This window comes from Sorex araneus, chromosome 8 (assembly GCF_027595985.1).
Source record: "Sorex araneus isolate mSorAra2 chromosome 8, mSorAra2.pri, whole genome shotgun sequence".
Lineage (NCBI taxonomy): Eukaryota > Metazoa > Chordata > Mammalia > Eulipotyphla > Soricidae > Sorex > Sorex araneus.
In genome coordinates, this window is record NC_073309.1 from 62,903,928 (window position 1) to 62,919,959 (window position 16,032).

The window sequence follows — 16,032 nt, forward strand, 5'->3', positions numbered from 1 at the left end:
TAAATAGTTATATTGTATCTAGTATGGGTAATAAAATGCACTATGCTAAGCAGGAAGATAATGCACTTCTGCAAGTTTATTTTCAATTTATGTGACCATTTAAAGGCTTTAAAATGAACGCTGAATAAACTTGCCAACAATCTCTAGGCATGAATCATTTAAAAAATTATGCTAATTTATTTTAGATACTTAGAAACGCGTAGGACAAGAGCTGAGTTTAGAAAACAAACAAAAAATAGAGGTGGAAGTGTCTTAAATCGAGGCCACAATAGTAAGACACTTGCCTTTAATGAGGCCAACCAAATTCGATCCCCATCATACCATAAGTTCCCCCTGAAACTAGCAGAAATAAACCCTGAGCACAGAGCCAGGTATAAGCCCTGAGTACTACCAGATGTAGCACCAAAACAAACCAAAATAGGTTTTACATTTTCTTAAGAATGGTATCCAAAAAGTTGTTAGGCACAACTGGGTAATTTTATTCATTTTTTTAGAAGGAAGTTTATATCTAATTAGAAAAAATTGGTAGCTTACAAGTACAGTTAAAAAACAAGTATAGTTAAAACTGCCACCATTATCATTAAACTAACGCTCCTCAAATAATTTCCTTACCTTGGTTACTCTGCAATCTCTTTTCTAAGTATCGCCCACCTTCTTAAAAGAAATTCTGAAATTATTTTTTCTCTGTACTACTTATGTTTTTTAGAAATAACCTTGTTAATTAAAGATACACACATACAAACAATAACCCAGAAAAAAAATGTGCTACAAATGCCTGAGAATTATACTATTCAAAAGTATTTAGATTCTTATAGGTTCCTTTGTACCTTTGTGGGGGTTGGGTGTGTGGACTGGAGTTAGGCTATTCCCAGAGATGATCAAAGAACCATTTGTATCAGGCTTAAATCAGGGACTCAGTTAGGACAAGTATGAGCATCGGCTCTTAGAGCTATCTCCCCAGTTCCCCTAAATGAAATATCCTATATTAAATAATTAGTAAGACTTTCAGTTAAAGATTGGTACAGATTTTGTACACAGACTTTGTTTTCAAAAATTTTCATATGGAAATGGCTTTATTATAAGCATGATTGAATATACAAAGCCAGGTCAATCATACTTTAGATGAATTCATTAAAAAGCTAATAAATATGCATATGCACTTATGCAATTGCAGAAAGTATTTACAAATATCGTTTTAAAAAATGTGAAAACAATGTCCACATTTCAGCACACTTATTTTAACTCATCGTAAATATCATTTTTAGAAAACAAATAATTCAAGCAATATATACTTTATTATATGAAGAAAGATTTATGTGTGTTTGCTAATTCCTCTTTATCATGATTTAACGAAGGACAATTCCGTAACTTTTTAATAGATGAAGTTACTGGGATACAGTTAAACCGTGCAAACGGTGTAAGAATTTGTCATCCCCCCCACTCCACTGGCACCCATCCCTTGTGAGGAAGCTACTCTGATTATTTTCCCTTAAGTTCTAGGAATAAAAGTATTTGAAGCTTAAAAATAATCACATTTCCCATCTCACTGCCCATCCATCACTGAATTCTTCCCTGGGCACAAACACAAGTCAGACTGACAGAGAAATTATATTTGAGTGCAATTATGAATGAGAGCGAGATGTTTCAGTGGTGGAGGTCGCTAATAGAATATCTCATTTATAAATAAAATAAAAAAGGAAAACCTCTTTATTTATTTATGCAGAGTTTTTTCAGATAACCGAAAGTCCTAGATACACATATATACACATTAATGCCTAACCAAATAGATTACTTCAATAGATTATTCATAAATGGCAGTGCTTATCTGCATATATAACAGCTACAAAACGTGTGCCTTGGACAGAGAATACACACACTGATGGTCTGCACTGCAAACTTTGTTGAAGGCACTAAATACTGTATCTGGTCCTCTGTCAATGACAGCAGAAGGTTTCTGCCACTATTTGTTTCATAATCCTGTATCTAGCCGACGCTTCTCCCTGCAGCTCAAGTTGCCAGCAAACGCCAAGCTGGAGCACCCTAGAGTCAATCCCTGTTTGGTTAACAGATTCCCCCGCAAACTGTCCCCCCAAGCCCCCAGGAGCCGGAGTGATGTCATATCCGTCGCCCCATCCCCGTCCACACCTCTCTCTCGGCAGTGATTCCCTTTCTCTATTTCCTTGGGTCAAAACTTTTGGGCTGGCTTGGCTGGAGAGCGGAGGGGGCGAGGTGAGCCCGGGCGCGCGGGCTGCAGGTGCATCGGCCGGGGCGGGGGGGAGCGCGGCCCACCCCCGGGACTCGCGCACACCCCGCGCCGGGGATGCCTGCGGAATGATCGCCCCCCGGGGCCCCAGCTCCCGCTTCCCGCCTCTGCTCCACTCGCCTCTGCTGGCGGGCGGAGAGCGCCGCTGATGAGGGGCTCGTCTCTGCAGTGAGCGCCGCGCGGCTCCCTCCGAAGAGGGGCCACAGACACCCAGAGCAGGATGCAGGCGACCGCCAACCTCCTCAACCTCCTGCTCCTGGCGTTGCTGGCTGCATTGGACCCCTCCAAGGTACGGACAAGAATGCGAACTCTTGTTGGGAATAGGTGTGCAAAAAAAGGGAAAAAAAAAAAAAACGGGTAACGGGCAAAGCTGCAAAGACAGCTGGGGGGCGGGGGGCGTGAGTGACAGCTCTTCTGTCTGTCTCGTGGTACCCGCTGTGTGCCCACCGCTCGGGAGATAACAAGGTGAACTAGCGATGGAGCAGCATCTCCAGGCAGCATCCTGGGGCGCAGGGGAGGGACCGGGAGCGAAAGCAACGCGTGTGGACAGCGGGCAATGCGGCTCCCGGGGGATCGAGCCGATCCCCTCTCTGGGTGTTTGATATTCCCTGCCGAAGTCGTGCAAAGGAGTTAGCTCGCGGGTGAGAGAGACAAAGCGATTTGGAAGCATGTAAGGGGAGATGGTGAACGGTTTCTTTGTTGAAAGCAAAGAAGCTTTTTTTTTTTCTTCTTTTTTTTCCTCCCCCATCCTCCCAACTGATCCGGGTCAATAATACTCGCCTCGCAGACGTGCTGCAGCGTGTGCCCCAAACATCTGCGGTGCTGCTCCTAGCACAGGGCAGAGTTGCAGGGCTCTAACCCTCTGCGGGGAGGCGGGGGCCAGCCTGCTGGTGGGGGTTTCGCTTCTTTCTTGTGATTAGGGGGATTAGGAGGCGCCAGGGAAGTTCTCATTAGCAGGAAGTGAGAACCCGATCAAACTGAGGCGGTCCCTGGCAAGGATGAGTTGTTGAACTCTCAGATTTATCCAGTGCAACGCTGAGCAAGAGAAGCAGGAACAAAAAGCAGAAGGGATATTTTTCAGCCGTGTGTGGAAAGAAGTCTTGATGACAAAGTGAGGTCATTTGCAAGCTCCAGCATTCTAAGAAAATATCAGACTTATGTGGAGTATCAGATAAGGGATCTCCCTGCTTAAAAGAATAAGAAATGGGGTCTATTTCTCATCTTGCTCATTTAACAGGTCAAATGCTTGACACAGCTGGAAAACTGATGCATACTATATAAAATTGTTTAAAGCTGGATTTTGCCGTGTATTCGCATTATTTTTAAAGCTTGACATCATTTGTGTCAAAAAGATAAGTTTTTTCTCATGATCTTTTAAGATGTAACCAGGTTGAATCTAAAAGTGTGGTTGTCTTGCTGTTTCTAGGCCTACATAGTATAGAGTAAAACCACAGATCATTTAATATACAATTGCACTTTTTCCCTCGTGTTCTTATTAGATTGAGAGACACCTGATCATAATAAAAATCATTTTGTCATTAAGCTATGGTTCTGATGGTATTGTCACTGTGAAGTCTTCACAAAGTGTGTGCATGCCATCTTAATTGACCTTAAGCAAATGTTTTACACACACAGGAATACCTTTAGAGCATTTTACTGCACATCGAGGTAAAACATGTTGATTATCTTTTAAATAATGTTGTCCCTGCATCTGTAGTGGTATATTCCACATCATTCTCAATATATTAGATAAGTAACAACCTTTTAACACATTTCATCTCATTCTTGAAAAGCAAAACTAATAGGTGAGCTACTGCAGAAAAAAGTCTCCACTAAAAATGAGTTTTGTTATTTTTGAAAATAGATTCAGAAATGTAGTTTTATATAAATTATATGCATGATTTGATTTTCGTGATACTCTAGCACATAATTAGCTTCACTTTTATCCCAAACTAAACAGGTAAGCAAAGAAGAACTTTTGTTAAGGATGAAGATAAAGACCCCAAATAAGTAACCCATTTGGTCAATAGATTATCTATTTTAGTTTATTTTTGTGTATTAAATAATGCAAAACTTCTTCAGAGTTAACTGGCTTTTTCATACAAGTAAGATATACTTCAGCATTCATAGTCTTCAGAGACTAGAAGGTGGTATTTTGGGGCTATATAACACAGTATTCCAAAGAATATAAAAATGTTTATAATAAAACTTTTAATATTGTAGAAAGTATTTGAGCCATTAAAAATATCACCTGAAGTTTTTATAAAAACACTTTTACATATTTAATTGCTAATCTTTAAATGACATCCCCCATAACAAGTGTCACTGTTGATGTTCAAAATAATTTTCATCTATGTTATGAACTAGCAATTTTCTCAAACCTGCATGGGTATTAATCCTTAAAGGAATTAAAAATATATAAATAGTCATAATGATAATGCAAATCATGCTTAGAAAAGTTGAAATAAAAAAGAATAATATATACCACACTAGATAAGTTTTTTGATAGATAATAATGAGTAAATTCATTAAGAAATTCTAAATATCTAATTTTTAAAACATACTAATCTGTTATGATTGATATGTTTCATAACTATTAACTGTAATACATTTGCTAAAGCAGTCTACATCATTATAACTTGCTCACAGTAAATGTAAATATGTTGTAACATATTGCATGCAAACGAACAAAAGATATTTCAAATTGAGCAACCTTTTTTTTAGACACAACATTGCCAAAGATATCAAATATTATAAAGTTTAGAAAGTCCTCACTCTATAGTGATTTATCAGAAAACAAAACAAAAAACTTTCTAACACTAACAATTTTCTTTCATGGGAGCTATATATACTTATGATCAATTTTCTAGAGATTCAAACTTGTGGATCTTATGAAATTTTATAATGTGCTTAAGTATTGCCATCTTATGGTAGGGATAAATTACTTAATAGTTAATCTTATTTAAATTTTTTAAAGAGGCCTTAATATTGACCAGAAGATATTATTTTAACATGTACTTTCCTCTCTTTTTATATACCACAAAATTGGCAGTATTAATATATTTTTCTGAAAAAAGGTAGTTCACTGCTAATTAATTGTGTTGCAATATAGGCAGATTATCAATATTTCTCTTAATGAAATTATAAAAATTATGGGTTCTTAATTAACCAATCTAATTAACAAGTTTGTAGTTCCATTTCAGAAAACTCAAGAATATAGTTCTTTGTCTATATTTTGAGACGTCAATTTCATTTCTAGTGGAATTTCTGAGTTGTAAGCAATATGCCAAATCATCATCATTCAATTAGTATATTTGTAAAACCAAAGCTCATCGGATCTCCATTATTGCTCAGTTTTCTAAAGAAAGGATTGCTACTGCAAAGGAAATTCCCAAGAATGGCTGCTAGATGGCATCTCTGTGCTTTCAAACTAAGGCATTGAGTTCAGAAATGACCTTGGTAAGAGGGAAGTGGACCTTTTATGATTTTTCAGGATTTTTAGCAGACTGTTATTTGAATATTATAATCATGACACAGAAATTGTTGGAAAACAGAACCATTCAGCAATGCTAGCATATGAAGGAAGGAGATAAGGAAGGAAATTTTAATTTCTACTTGAGGAACAGTGAAAAAAGATATAACATGGTGTAGCCACACCTTGCTGTGTCTACTGAACTTTTAAGCAGTAATACTTGTTTAGTAAATATATTTCAAAATGCCTGGCATATTTAGATTAAGAAAACATTCACCACCTTTTTACCTAGAGATACATTAAAGAACTTACCACTGAACTTGCTCATATAATTCACATGAAATATAGCAATGATTCAGCAGTTGTCTTCACCTACAAACTGTTTTATTCATTAAAAACAATCCAGCCAATTATAACTTTTGCTTTTAAAGAAAGGTTTTTTAAGCTGTATGAATATGATTTTAACTAAGAAATTTTCAATAATCATATTGTTGAATCCATCATAAATGTGATACTTTAGACATAAGTAATTTTGTGTTTTGCTGTCACTGACATAAATCACTAAACACATAAACTGGGTAGAAATGGCTTTTATACCTAAATCAGATTAAAATTCCTGTTCTTAGAATTTTAAATAAAATTTGTAAAGAGCAAAAAAGCAAGAATAATGAACTGAGATCACTATAAAATTGTTTAAAATTCTGTTGAAAATCTATCTTCTCCTATGTTTTCTGTATGCCAAATATCATCTATACAACAGTGTTAATTCAAATTAGGATAGAAAATATAGATCAATGGCACTTAGCTAGAACGTGTAAACCCTCTGATGGCAAAAAGTGAAAAGTTCAAGACAGCTTATCTGTGTATTGAAAGAGCACATGTGTTTTATTATCCTATCCTCTTTAATTCAATTGCATTTGTATTTTGGAGAAAGTAAATATTCTTCCTACTCTTTCTGTTGACAACATGAAATGATTTAAAAGGTACCTCTTCTCTTGATATGTTTTCCCCCAAACTTCTGCAAATTTTCAACTATCTGAATGAAAATAATAACAACACTTGAATGGCACCTGTAACAAGTCACGAATACCCTGTGAAGGAAAACTGCTCAAGAGTAAGACATATAGGGGTCAGGACTTCAGGTCTCACTTAACGTCCATTCTTCTCGAGGGTCTATGTGAGTGACTTTGACAAAGTTGATCTTTACGGCCTCCGACGTGAAATGAGAAGCTTATATGTTCTAATTGTTTCTGTTAAATTCCAGAACTCTGTGCTATATCAGATATTTTATGGCCCATTGTTACAATCCCTATGTTGAAGCCAAATATTATAATCTTTTGTAATAGCATACCACCCCATCAATGAACAGGGCTCACTCCTGACTCTGGGCTCATGGATTACTTACTCCTAGTGTGCTCAAAGAAACACGGATGCTTTCAGGGATCAAATACTGCTTGGTTTTACGTGAAACTGAGAAGCGAACTATATAGGAGTATTTATGTGAGAGGCCCTGGAGAGATTCCTCACCCTTCCCTCCAAGTGAGGATGAATTTAAAAATGTGTGTAGCCTTCTTGAGGACTGTACATAACCATGCTGGTATCCCTTAACGTGAACCTCCAGTTTCCAGGACTAGAAACAAAAAATATGTGTAGAAGCCAACCTTTGTAATAATATTTTATCATTCACTCATAGTTAGCAAATCATTTCATAGTGTAGCTTGCAAGATTATAATTCTGAGACACCCGAGGAAGAGATTGCCTAGGTAAAATCCTGAAGATTTTATCTCCTGATTTTGTCATTCAAATTATTCACTGTTTTATTGCCTCTCACACCAGCCTATCACTCCCTCTGACTCAGGATCTCTCTATTCAGACTTTTCTTCACTCATCTTGTCTACCCAACTTTGCTGCCACGACCAGATTTTTCTATGGACAAGAAAAACCAACATGCTTCTTGCTTCAGCTCTAAGTCTTTGATTTAATGAAAAAAATTCTAATAAAGTAAAGGGAAAGTACATTTCCCACATAAAATGAATTCAGTAAGCAGAAGTGATATGGGAGGTGTTTTTGAGAACCACTTACCAAAGTCCCTAGGTATTCATTTCTGTTTCCTGTCTAGAATATCCTTCAGGGATTTAAATTGACAATTATTAGAAAAGTGCTCAACTTTTTTTTTTAAATTGAATCATTGTGAGTTACAAGTGCTCAATTTTTGAACTAAAATCAAGGTAGCACTGTAGCACTGTTTTCCCATTGTTCATCACCCAAAACAGTAGCAACAAGTCTCACAATGGAGATGTTACTGCTGCCTGCTCTAGCAAATCGATGAAAAATGAAGGTACGATGGAAAAAAAGTTGAGATAGAATAAAAATAGAGCTCAATCTTAGAAGATGGACTATTTTATTTGCTTAAGTATTAATTCACCATCGTTTTATTTAAAAAATTAACTGCATATATCTATCTCTCTCTATATCTCCAGATTAGATTGACAGTGAGCTTTCGTGATTTTCTGTGATAAGTCTGTATTCACGCATATATGTAAGCACATTATTTCATAGTGACATTGCAATGTTAAGATATCATCAAAGGTTCTTTAGTGTTAACTTCTGAGAAGCTGAAGTCAGAGGGTTTGAATAATTCACCTAAAACTCATTATCTACTTGGCATATGCCTTTTTTCAATGATAATCTTGTGTTTTTTAGCATTGTAATTTTCTGGGCCAAAGTAATGGTAAGGTGCTTGCCTTGCACACAGTCAAATCCAGTTTCATGGCCAGCAATCACTGTGTGATCCCTAGGGTCAGCCAGGAGTGACCCCTGAGCTCAGACCAGGAATATGTAAATGCTGAGCACTTCTGAGTGTGACCCACTGACACCACGCCAAAAAAAGGAAACTCTAATTTTCAAATATAACTTTAAGATTTATATTTCAAGTTAGTTCTGACAAATTAGATAGGAAATTGCATTAATTTAACTTCTCATTGTATAAATTTTATGCAAATGATAGCAAGGGAACTTTTTGTGGCTTTGAACGATATAAATTGATACGTGTAAAATGTGTGCAAATTTTTTTTCTGAACTCTAGATTTCGATGCAAATATTGCACTAAAATCATAGCAAACTAAAACTGAATTCAAAAGTCTATTGTATATGTAATATGGAAAGTGACTTTATAATAGTACAGGAAAAAATGTATTCTTCATATAACATTAAAATTGTATAGGAAAAAATGTACCTTCATGTAAAAGTATCAGCAGATTTCTCAGAATCAGTCATTAGTTCCTGATTTTGGTCAAAGTTTCAATTTCAACATATATCATCTTAAAGCAGAGAGTCTCTTGCCCGCACGCCTGGCTGTCTTCCCCAGGACCCCTCGGAGGGGATGGGCTCCAGCTTCCCTTCCCACACCAAGCAGAGCTCCCAGCCTCGAAGACCACCGGAATCTAGCTACAGCCATGCTCAAGGCCCCTCTCCACACATTCTGACAGGCCTCACTCATGAAAGTACCTGCAGAGGAACCCAGGTGTGTGTAATCCCATCAATGGCCAACATCCAGAGAGAGACTTAAAAGCAAGCTCTCAGAAGCACGCAGCCACGAATATCATGTAGCCTGCTTCTCCCTCAGGGAGAAACTGGCAATCTTCTGAGAGTTTCCTGCCCACATGGGACAGCCTTGCAAGCTTCCCATGGTGTATTCATATGCTAAATCCAGTAACAAGCTGGATCTCATTCCTCTGACCCTGACAGAGCCCCAGTGCAACATTGTCAGGAGGGCAGAGTCAAGATAGCCTTCTAAGATCTCAGGGAAAGGAGGAATGGAGAGGTTACTGAGCCCGCCTGAGAAATTGGTGATTAACGAGATTTTCATGATTCGTGATCATCTTAAAACTTTTATCATGCTAATAACAGAAAAGGCACCTCTCACAATTTTGATGGGGGTGGGGAAGTAAGACAGTGTGACTCCTTGAGTCAAAACACATCAAGAAAGTAACTTTAATTTTAATTGTGGAGAGCAGATAAGAAAATATTTAAATGAACAATCTGTTTAGCAAATAAAGTAAATATATTTTTAACCAATTTTTGAGATTCTTCTGTCTTTGCAAAGCTAAGTAGTTTAAATCCTTTCTAAGTTTAAAAACACTGAATAAGAAGGTTTAAAGAAGATGCTATGAAACTGGAGTGAAGGTATGGCTTGCCTTCTTGAATGCAGTTGACGCAGATTCTGTCCCCAGCATGCTCTATGGTCACTGGAGCCCCACCAGGAGTGATCCCTCAGTAGGGTTCCGGGAGTAAGGCCTGAGCAACATGGAGTATGGTCCCAAAGAAAACAAAGCAAAAGGGAGTTTGCTGGTCGACCAAAAGCTTACATTTGGTAGGCTGGGAACACCTATAAAGGCGATTAGAGGCTGCCCGAAAAGTCTCTGTCCCTCTCAGAAAGCCCACCAAGTTACTGAGAGTAACCCACCTGCACAGCAGAGCCTGGCAAGCTACCCGTGGCGTACTTGATATTCCAGAAACAATAACAATGACAATCTTCATTCCCCTGATCCTGAAAGAGCCCCCAATATGCACTAGCACACAACAGGGATGAATAGAGACGTTATTGGCTCCTGCTAGTGCAAATCAATGAACAATGGGATGACAGTGATACAGTGGTATAGTGAATCTAAAAAATTGTAGGACAAGAGGGTCATGACTTAACTCTTTTAAAAGCTACTAAAAACAGTGAGTTTTAATTAACAATAGGCCCCTCCATTGTTATTTAGCTACCATGATTTATAATATTGTTAATGATGTTTTCATACATACATTCTTTCAACACCACATCTACCACCAGAGTGTCTGATCCTCTCTACCAAGGACTCCTCTTTTCTACTCATCTCTTGGAATACTTTCTCAGACCCTCTGTTTATACTGATTTGCCTGTTTTTAAAACCTTAAACACTTAATAGCATTTCTGTTGGTGTTTGTACAAAAGCAAGAGTACTGAAGTAACATAGGAGATGATTCTTTTTAATGTTTTTTTAATTTTCCTTTTTAAAAGCCTAGATAATATTTTACATGATGTTTTAAGGGTACAATTTTAATTCCCTTCAAAATATATGTCACCCCCTGTAAACACTATTATAGCACTGTAGCACTGTCGTCCTGTTTTTCATCGATTTGCTCCAGTGGGCACCAGTAACATCTCCATTGTGAGACTTGTTGTTACTGTTTTTGGAATATCGAATATGCCACCGGGAACTTGCCAGACTCTGATGTGCAGGGAGGATACTCTCAGTAGCTTGTCAGGCTCTCCGAGAGGGACAGAGGAGTTGAACCCGGTCGGTTGTGTGCAAGGCAAATGCCCTCCCCGCTGTGCTACTGCTCCATCCTTAAGCACTATTAAAGTACCAAAATCCCTCCACCACAGTCCATTGATCCTTTACCCTTAAGTCTTCTTCCCTGTTTTCTGCTTTGGTTACCTTAGTTCTCTGGTCTGAGTCTAATGAAATTTGTGTCTAATTCTGTCTGTTCTCTTGGTTTGCTACTTCCTGTCCCACAGATGAATGAGATCATGTTGCTTCTATATGTCTTACTCCTTACTAAATTTGCATAGCCTGACCGCTTTTAATTCCATGCATATGATTGAAAAAGGAAATTTTTTATTTTCCATGTAAATCAATAGAATCTGTGTGCACATATACTGTGTTGTCTTATTCCATTTATCTATCATGATAGATACTTGCATTGCTTTTCCATCTTGTTTATTAAAAATAGAGCTGATATATATAAGTAGAATTATTGAATCATGATTTTCTCAGTTGAATGCATGTATATCTACGAATACAGCTACAGAATACTTAGGATAGAATAAACATTATTTATGAAAAACTAATATCCTAAGAAATATATTATCTAAAAAGTACTCACACATCCTACCTTCATTGCATTTCATTTCTTTTTGGTATCTCTTAGAGAGCTTGAGACCCATTTTGGTGAAAACAAGATAAAGGGCAGCATAAGATAATTCATCTACTTTGTGCTAATAAGATGGTTAATATGTCATTAAAATGCAAGTTTTTTCTATGAACATTTATCTTTTTATCAAAGATGTTGTAGAGCATATGTCACTAAACTATGTTTTCGGTCTTTTTCTTACTGCAAACTTAAGAACAATAACAGTAAGTTAGAAAGAAGATCACAGATGCTGCTGTGCGCATGGTTTTGCCTCTCCCTAGGAAGTTCTTTCCTCTTCTTTCCCCCCCATATGGAAGTTCTCTTCCTTTTCCTTCCCCCCATATGTCAGGGTTTTACCCACATTATATTTTAAGATGAGATTCAAATGTTACTTCTTTCGAAAATCCTTCCCAGATGCTCCTGTACCTAAGAATGAGATAATGATAGCCTAAGAACTCTAAAAAAAAGAAATACATTGCATTCATGGTCACCCCTGCTGGTTCTGACACGACATTTGGTGCACAGAAGCACAGAGCGAATGGAATTTCTTTCCCTCCACCTTTCCCCCCAAATTTTTCTCTATATGCTCACCACTCTCTAGTTTTGAAGAAATGAGTTTAATATCACCCATTCTAAAATGTAATGTATATGAGGACAAAGTTTGTGTCTTGCTCACTAAATTATCCCTTTCTGTCTAGCAGCAATCACACTACATCATATTCTGATATAATATTCAAGGGATAAATAGAAAAATATAGACCAAGAAGCATTTAATTTGTTTTAAAAATTCTGGGATCTTTGAGATAGTACATAGCCAACCAGGTTCAATTCCCAACATCCCATATGATCCACCCCCCAGCACCTCCAGGAGTGATCACTAAGGGCAGAGCCGGGAGTAAGCCCTGAGCTCCACTCGTGTGTCTCCCAAAAAACAAAAGCAAAAAAACCCTTTGAATTATGGGATACATAATACATAAGTATAAACTGCGTCACTGTTCCCACCAGGGACGATATTAGTGTAGACAAAACAGATGGTAACACCCTTGTTTTAAAAATTTAGAGCACTTGCATCAGCTTATTTACCTAGAAAAATATTGCAAGATTAGTTACTTTTTAGTTTTATTTTTTAATTTCCAGCAGTTCTGAGCTTGAACTTTTGACTACTTTCTGGGTTGCTAGCCCTCTTAGCACTCTTGTGGATGACTTGCCGTGTTTCATGAGACTGACTGACAACATTTGTACGTCTTGTTATTCCCTGCTATGTTTGAATGATAATTTTATTTTCATAGTTTGACAAATCTAGCATTTTATTAATCTGCACCTACAGAACTTCCTGTAGTTTATGTAATATCTTAGTATTATTTGATAAGTTAGTGTAAAATTCTCCACAACTTTTAGAAAACATTTATTTGTTTGTTTATTTTATTTGGGTAAAGGAGAGTTGGAACCACATTAGCCATTCCCAAGGCTTTTTCTCAATTCAATTTTCTCAATTCTCAGGGATCACTTCTTGAGGAGCTTAGAGGACCATCTGAATATGGCAGCACCAGGGATTGACCAAGGCTGGCTATTTGCTTACCCCTGTACTATCTTTCCAGCCCCACTATTTATGACTTTTTTTTTTGAGCAATGCTCAGGAGTTACTCTTGATTCTGCACTCAGAAATTACTCCTGGTAGTGCTCCAGGGAACATACAGGATGCTGGGGATCAAACCCTGGTAGGCCGCGTGCAAGACAAATGTTCTACCCAGTGTATTATTACTACAGCACCCCCTACATGCATTATTTTACTTTATTTTATTTTAAATTTTTACCAAAAAATTTATGATATTTGATTACATTTAATATTTGACACCAATCACACCACCATGACACCTTCCCCCCACCATAATTTGAATGTTTCCATCCTGAATTCTAACTCCTGCCCCAAAGCAGAACCAAAATAATTTATTTTGTACTGTTTGTTATGAACAAACCACTGAAAATGTTTCAAAAAACTTTCCGTTTGTATTTCACCCAGGGGCCATTAGCCTTTCTATAAGAGATTATTAATATGTTATTCAGGGTTGAACCTTGTGTGCATATATATGTGTGTGTGTGTGTGTGTATGTGTGTGTGTGTGGTGTGTGTGTGCGTATATATGGAAAAATATACTTCCCTCTAATATTGCTTGCCTTCTACTTTTAATCCCACCAAATGTGCTGTGCTACTCTTGGAGTGTGAGTGGTGTGAGGTATGACATGTCCAGATTTAGGTTTACTCTTAGGTGAGTCTCGGCCCGAGTGTGTGGAGAGCGGCCTTGAACATGGTGGCAGTTGAGATCTGGAGGTTCTTTGGCTGCTGAAGCTGGGACCCTTGGGGCAGGAAGGGGCCTCACCCACAACCCTCTGTGGTGCCCCGAGTGAAACAGCTTGGTGTGGGGTCTGGCGGCATGGCTATGGCAAGTCGTTTTGTGTTCTTTTCCAAGATAAGCATAATGGGTCTCTGGACTGTGGTCATTGATGTGATTATCTGGCACCAGCCAGGGGTAGCTTATGGGTGTGACTGCCAAGTTTCTGGAGACATGGGGTGGGGAGGCATGGATGGAAGTCACCCATTCCTGGTTCTGTTGAACCTGGAGTTTTCAGTCACAAATCCCACATACCTGGGTTTTCTGCAGATTCACTCATGGTGGAGGCTGGGACTGAGCCCTACACATTATTTTAAACATATTATTCATAGAAACGACTCTCTGTGATGCTGAGGTGAGGTAGGATGGGGATGACTATGGATCCTACTGATACTCAACTGGAACACAAATTGACCTGGTCTCAGGGCTTCATGGACTATTCCTGCCAGTGCTCTAGAGGTTTTGTGATCTCAGAGAACAAACCTAGGGCAGCTCAGATGCTAATTGGGTATTCTACTACTGATCTACCACATCCTGCCTGCAATTGAGTTATTATTTACAGATAAAAAACATTTTGTCAGAATTATTTTCCTATTACTTATTCTTATTTTACCAAAGTAATTCATATTTGCTTCCTATTTGTGCTGATTCTCTGGGCAGTTCACCCTACAGAAAGCCATTTTTGGGGTGTAGTGAAATTAGAGTCACCTGAATTATACCTTGTAAATATCATCAAAATTTAAACTTTCATAATTAACTTAGTGGCCTAAAATTATCTGAAAAGAAGTGTCAGTGACAAAGTGTTTCAATAGCACAAATAAATCAATAGAACAAATACACAGTAATCTAGAGAATCCCAAAAGGAGAACACAATGTGAATAGTCAATTAGTTTTATTTTTCCAAATAAGTTGAAGTTGATTAAGAAGTATTATCCCATGATGGTCTATATAGCATTATAAGAGGGACCAATTCCAGATGGCAGTATTTCTCCAAAAGGAGAATCAATATTGGAAATGTTGATTCACTGGCACCAAAATGTCACTGGTGAAATATTGTCTCTTAGTGACAGTATCAATTCGGGGAATGATCTGTATCTATAGCTGCATAGGGATTTCATTTGAATTAGTATCAATTATATGCATCTTCACCTACATTTGTTTTGTGTCATGATCACTACAACCCAGTATATATCATTATAAGTAATAAACTAAAATATTATATGAATCAGAACTCATTTAAGAATTTTTATTATTCTTATCATGTATTATATATATAGTGTTCTAGGTATAAACTACTCTTTACAACAAGCGCTGAGTGATTGAAAAAGATAGATTATAGAATAATTATAGTTTGATTTCATATACCTTAAAGTACTATTGGCATAAGCAGGAAGAAATAATACATGGCAGACTTGTCTGTTGAAATTTATACTAAAATATTCTAAAGAAAATATTAAAGTCTGACACTATTCTAAGTGTCTTAGAATAAGTATTCTAAGTGTATTGCCTGACACTATTCTAAGTAAAGATAAAATAATCTTTCCCTGATAAGATATTTTAAGTATAGTTATGGCTGAAGTGATAGCATGGCAGGTAGGGCATTTGTCTTATATGTGGCCGTCCCGGGTTTGATTCCTCTGCCCCTCTCGGAGAACCCGACAAGCTACTGAGAGTATCCTGCCCGCAGGGCATAGCCTGGCAAGCTCCCTGTGGTGTATTTGATATGCCAAAAACAGTAACAAGAAATCTCACAATGGAGACATTACTGGTGCCCGCTCTAGCAAATTGATGAGCAATGGGATGACAGTGACTGTGATAGTTATGACACTCCAAATGATGTTGATGTTTTCTACTTGAAAACCAATGCAATTATATTAATAAATGTAGGACCATATGATATGTCTTAAGAGAGATACAAGTAAGAGTGAAAGAAAAAAATCTATAAGAACGTGGATGTAAGGGAAAATT

The 16,032-nt window shown here is 37.5% G+C and overlaps 1 protein-coding gene across 1 annotated transcript in view; it reads left to right on the forward strand.

Annotated features, from left to right (window-relative positions):
- Positions 1–2,140: 2,140 nt before the first annotated feature.
- Positions 2,141–16,032, forward strand: part of OLFM3 (olfactomedin 3) — a 205,656-nt gene continuing 191,764 nt past the window's right edge. The window contains exon 1 of the mRNA XM_055146161.1: positions 2,141–2,552. Within this exon, the coding sequence (XP_055002136.1) occupies positions 2,484–2,552 (69 nt within the window). The 5' untranslated portion in view covers positions 2,141–2,483. The remainder of the gene's footprint in view (positions 2,553–16,032) is intronic.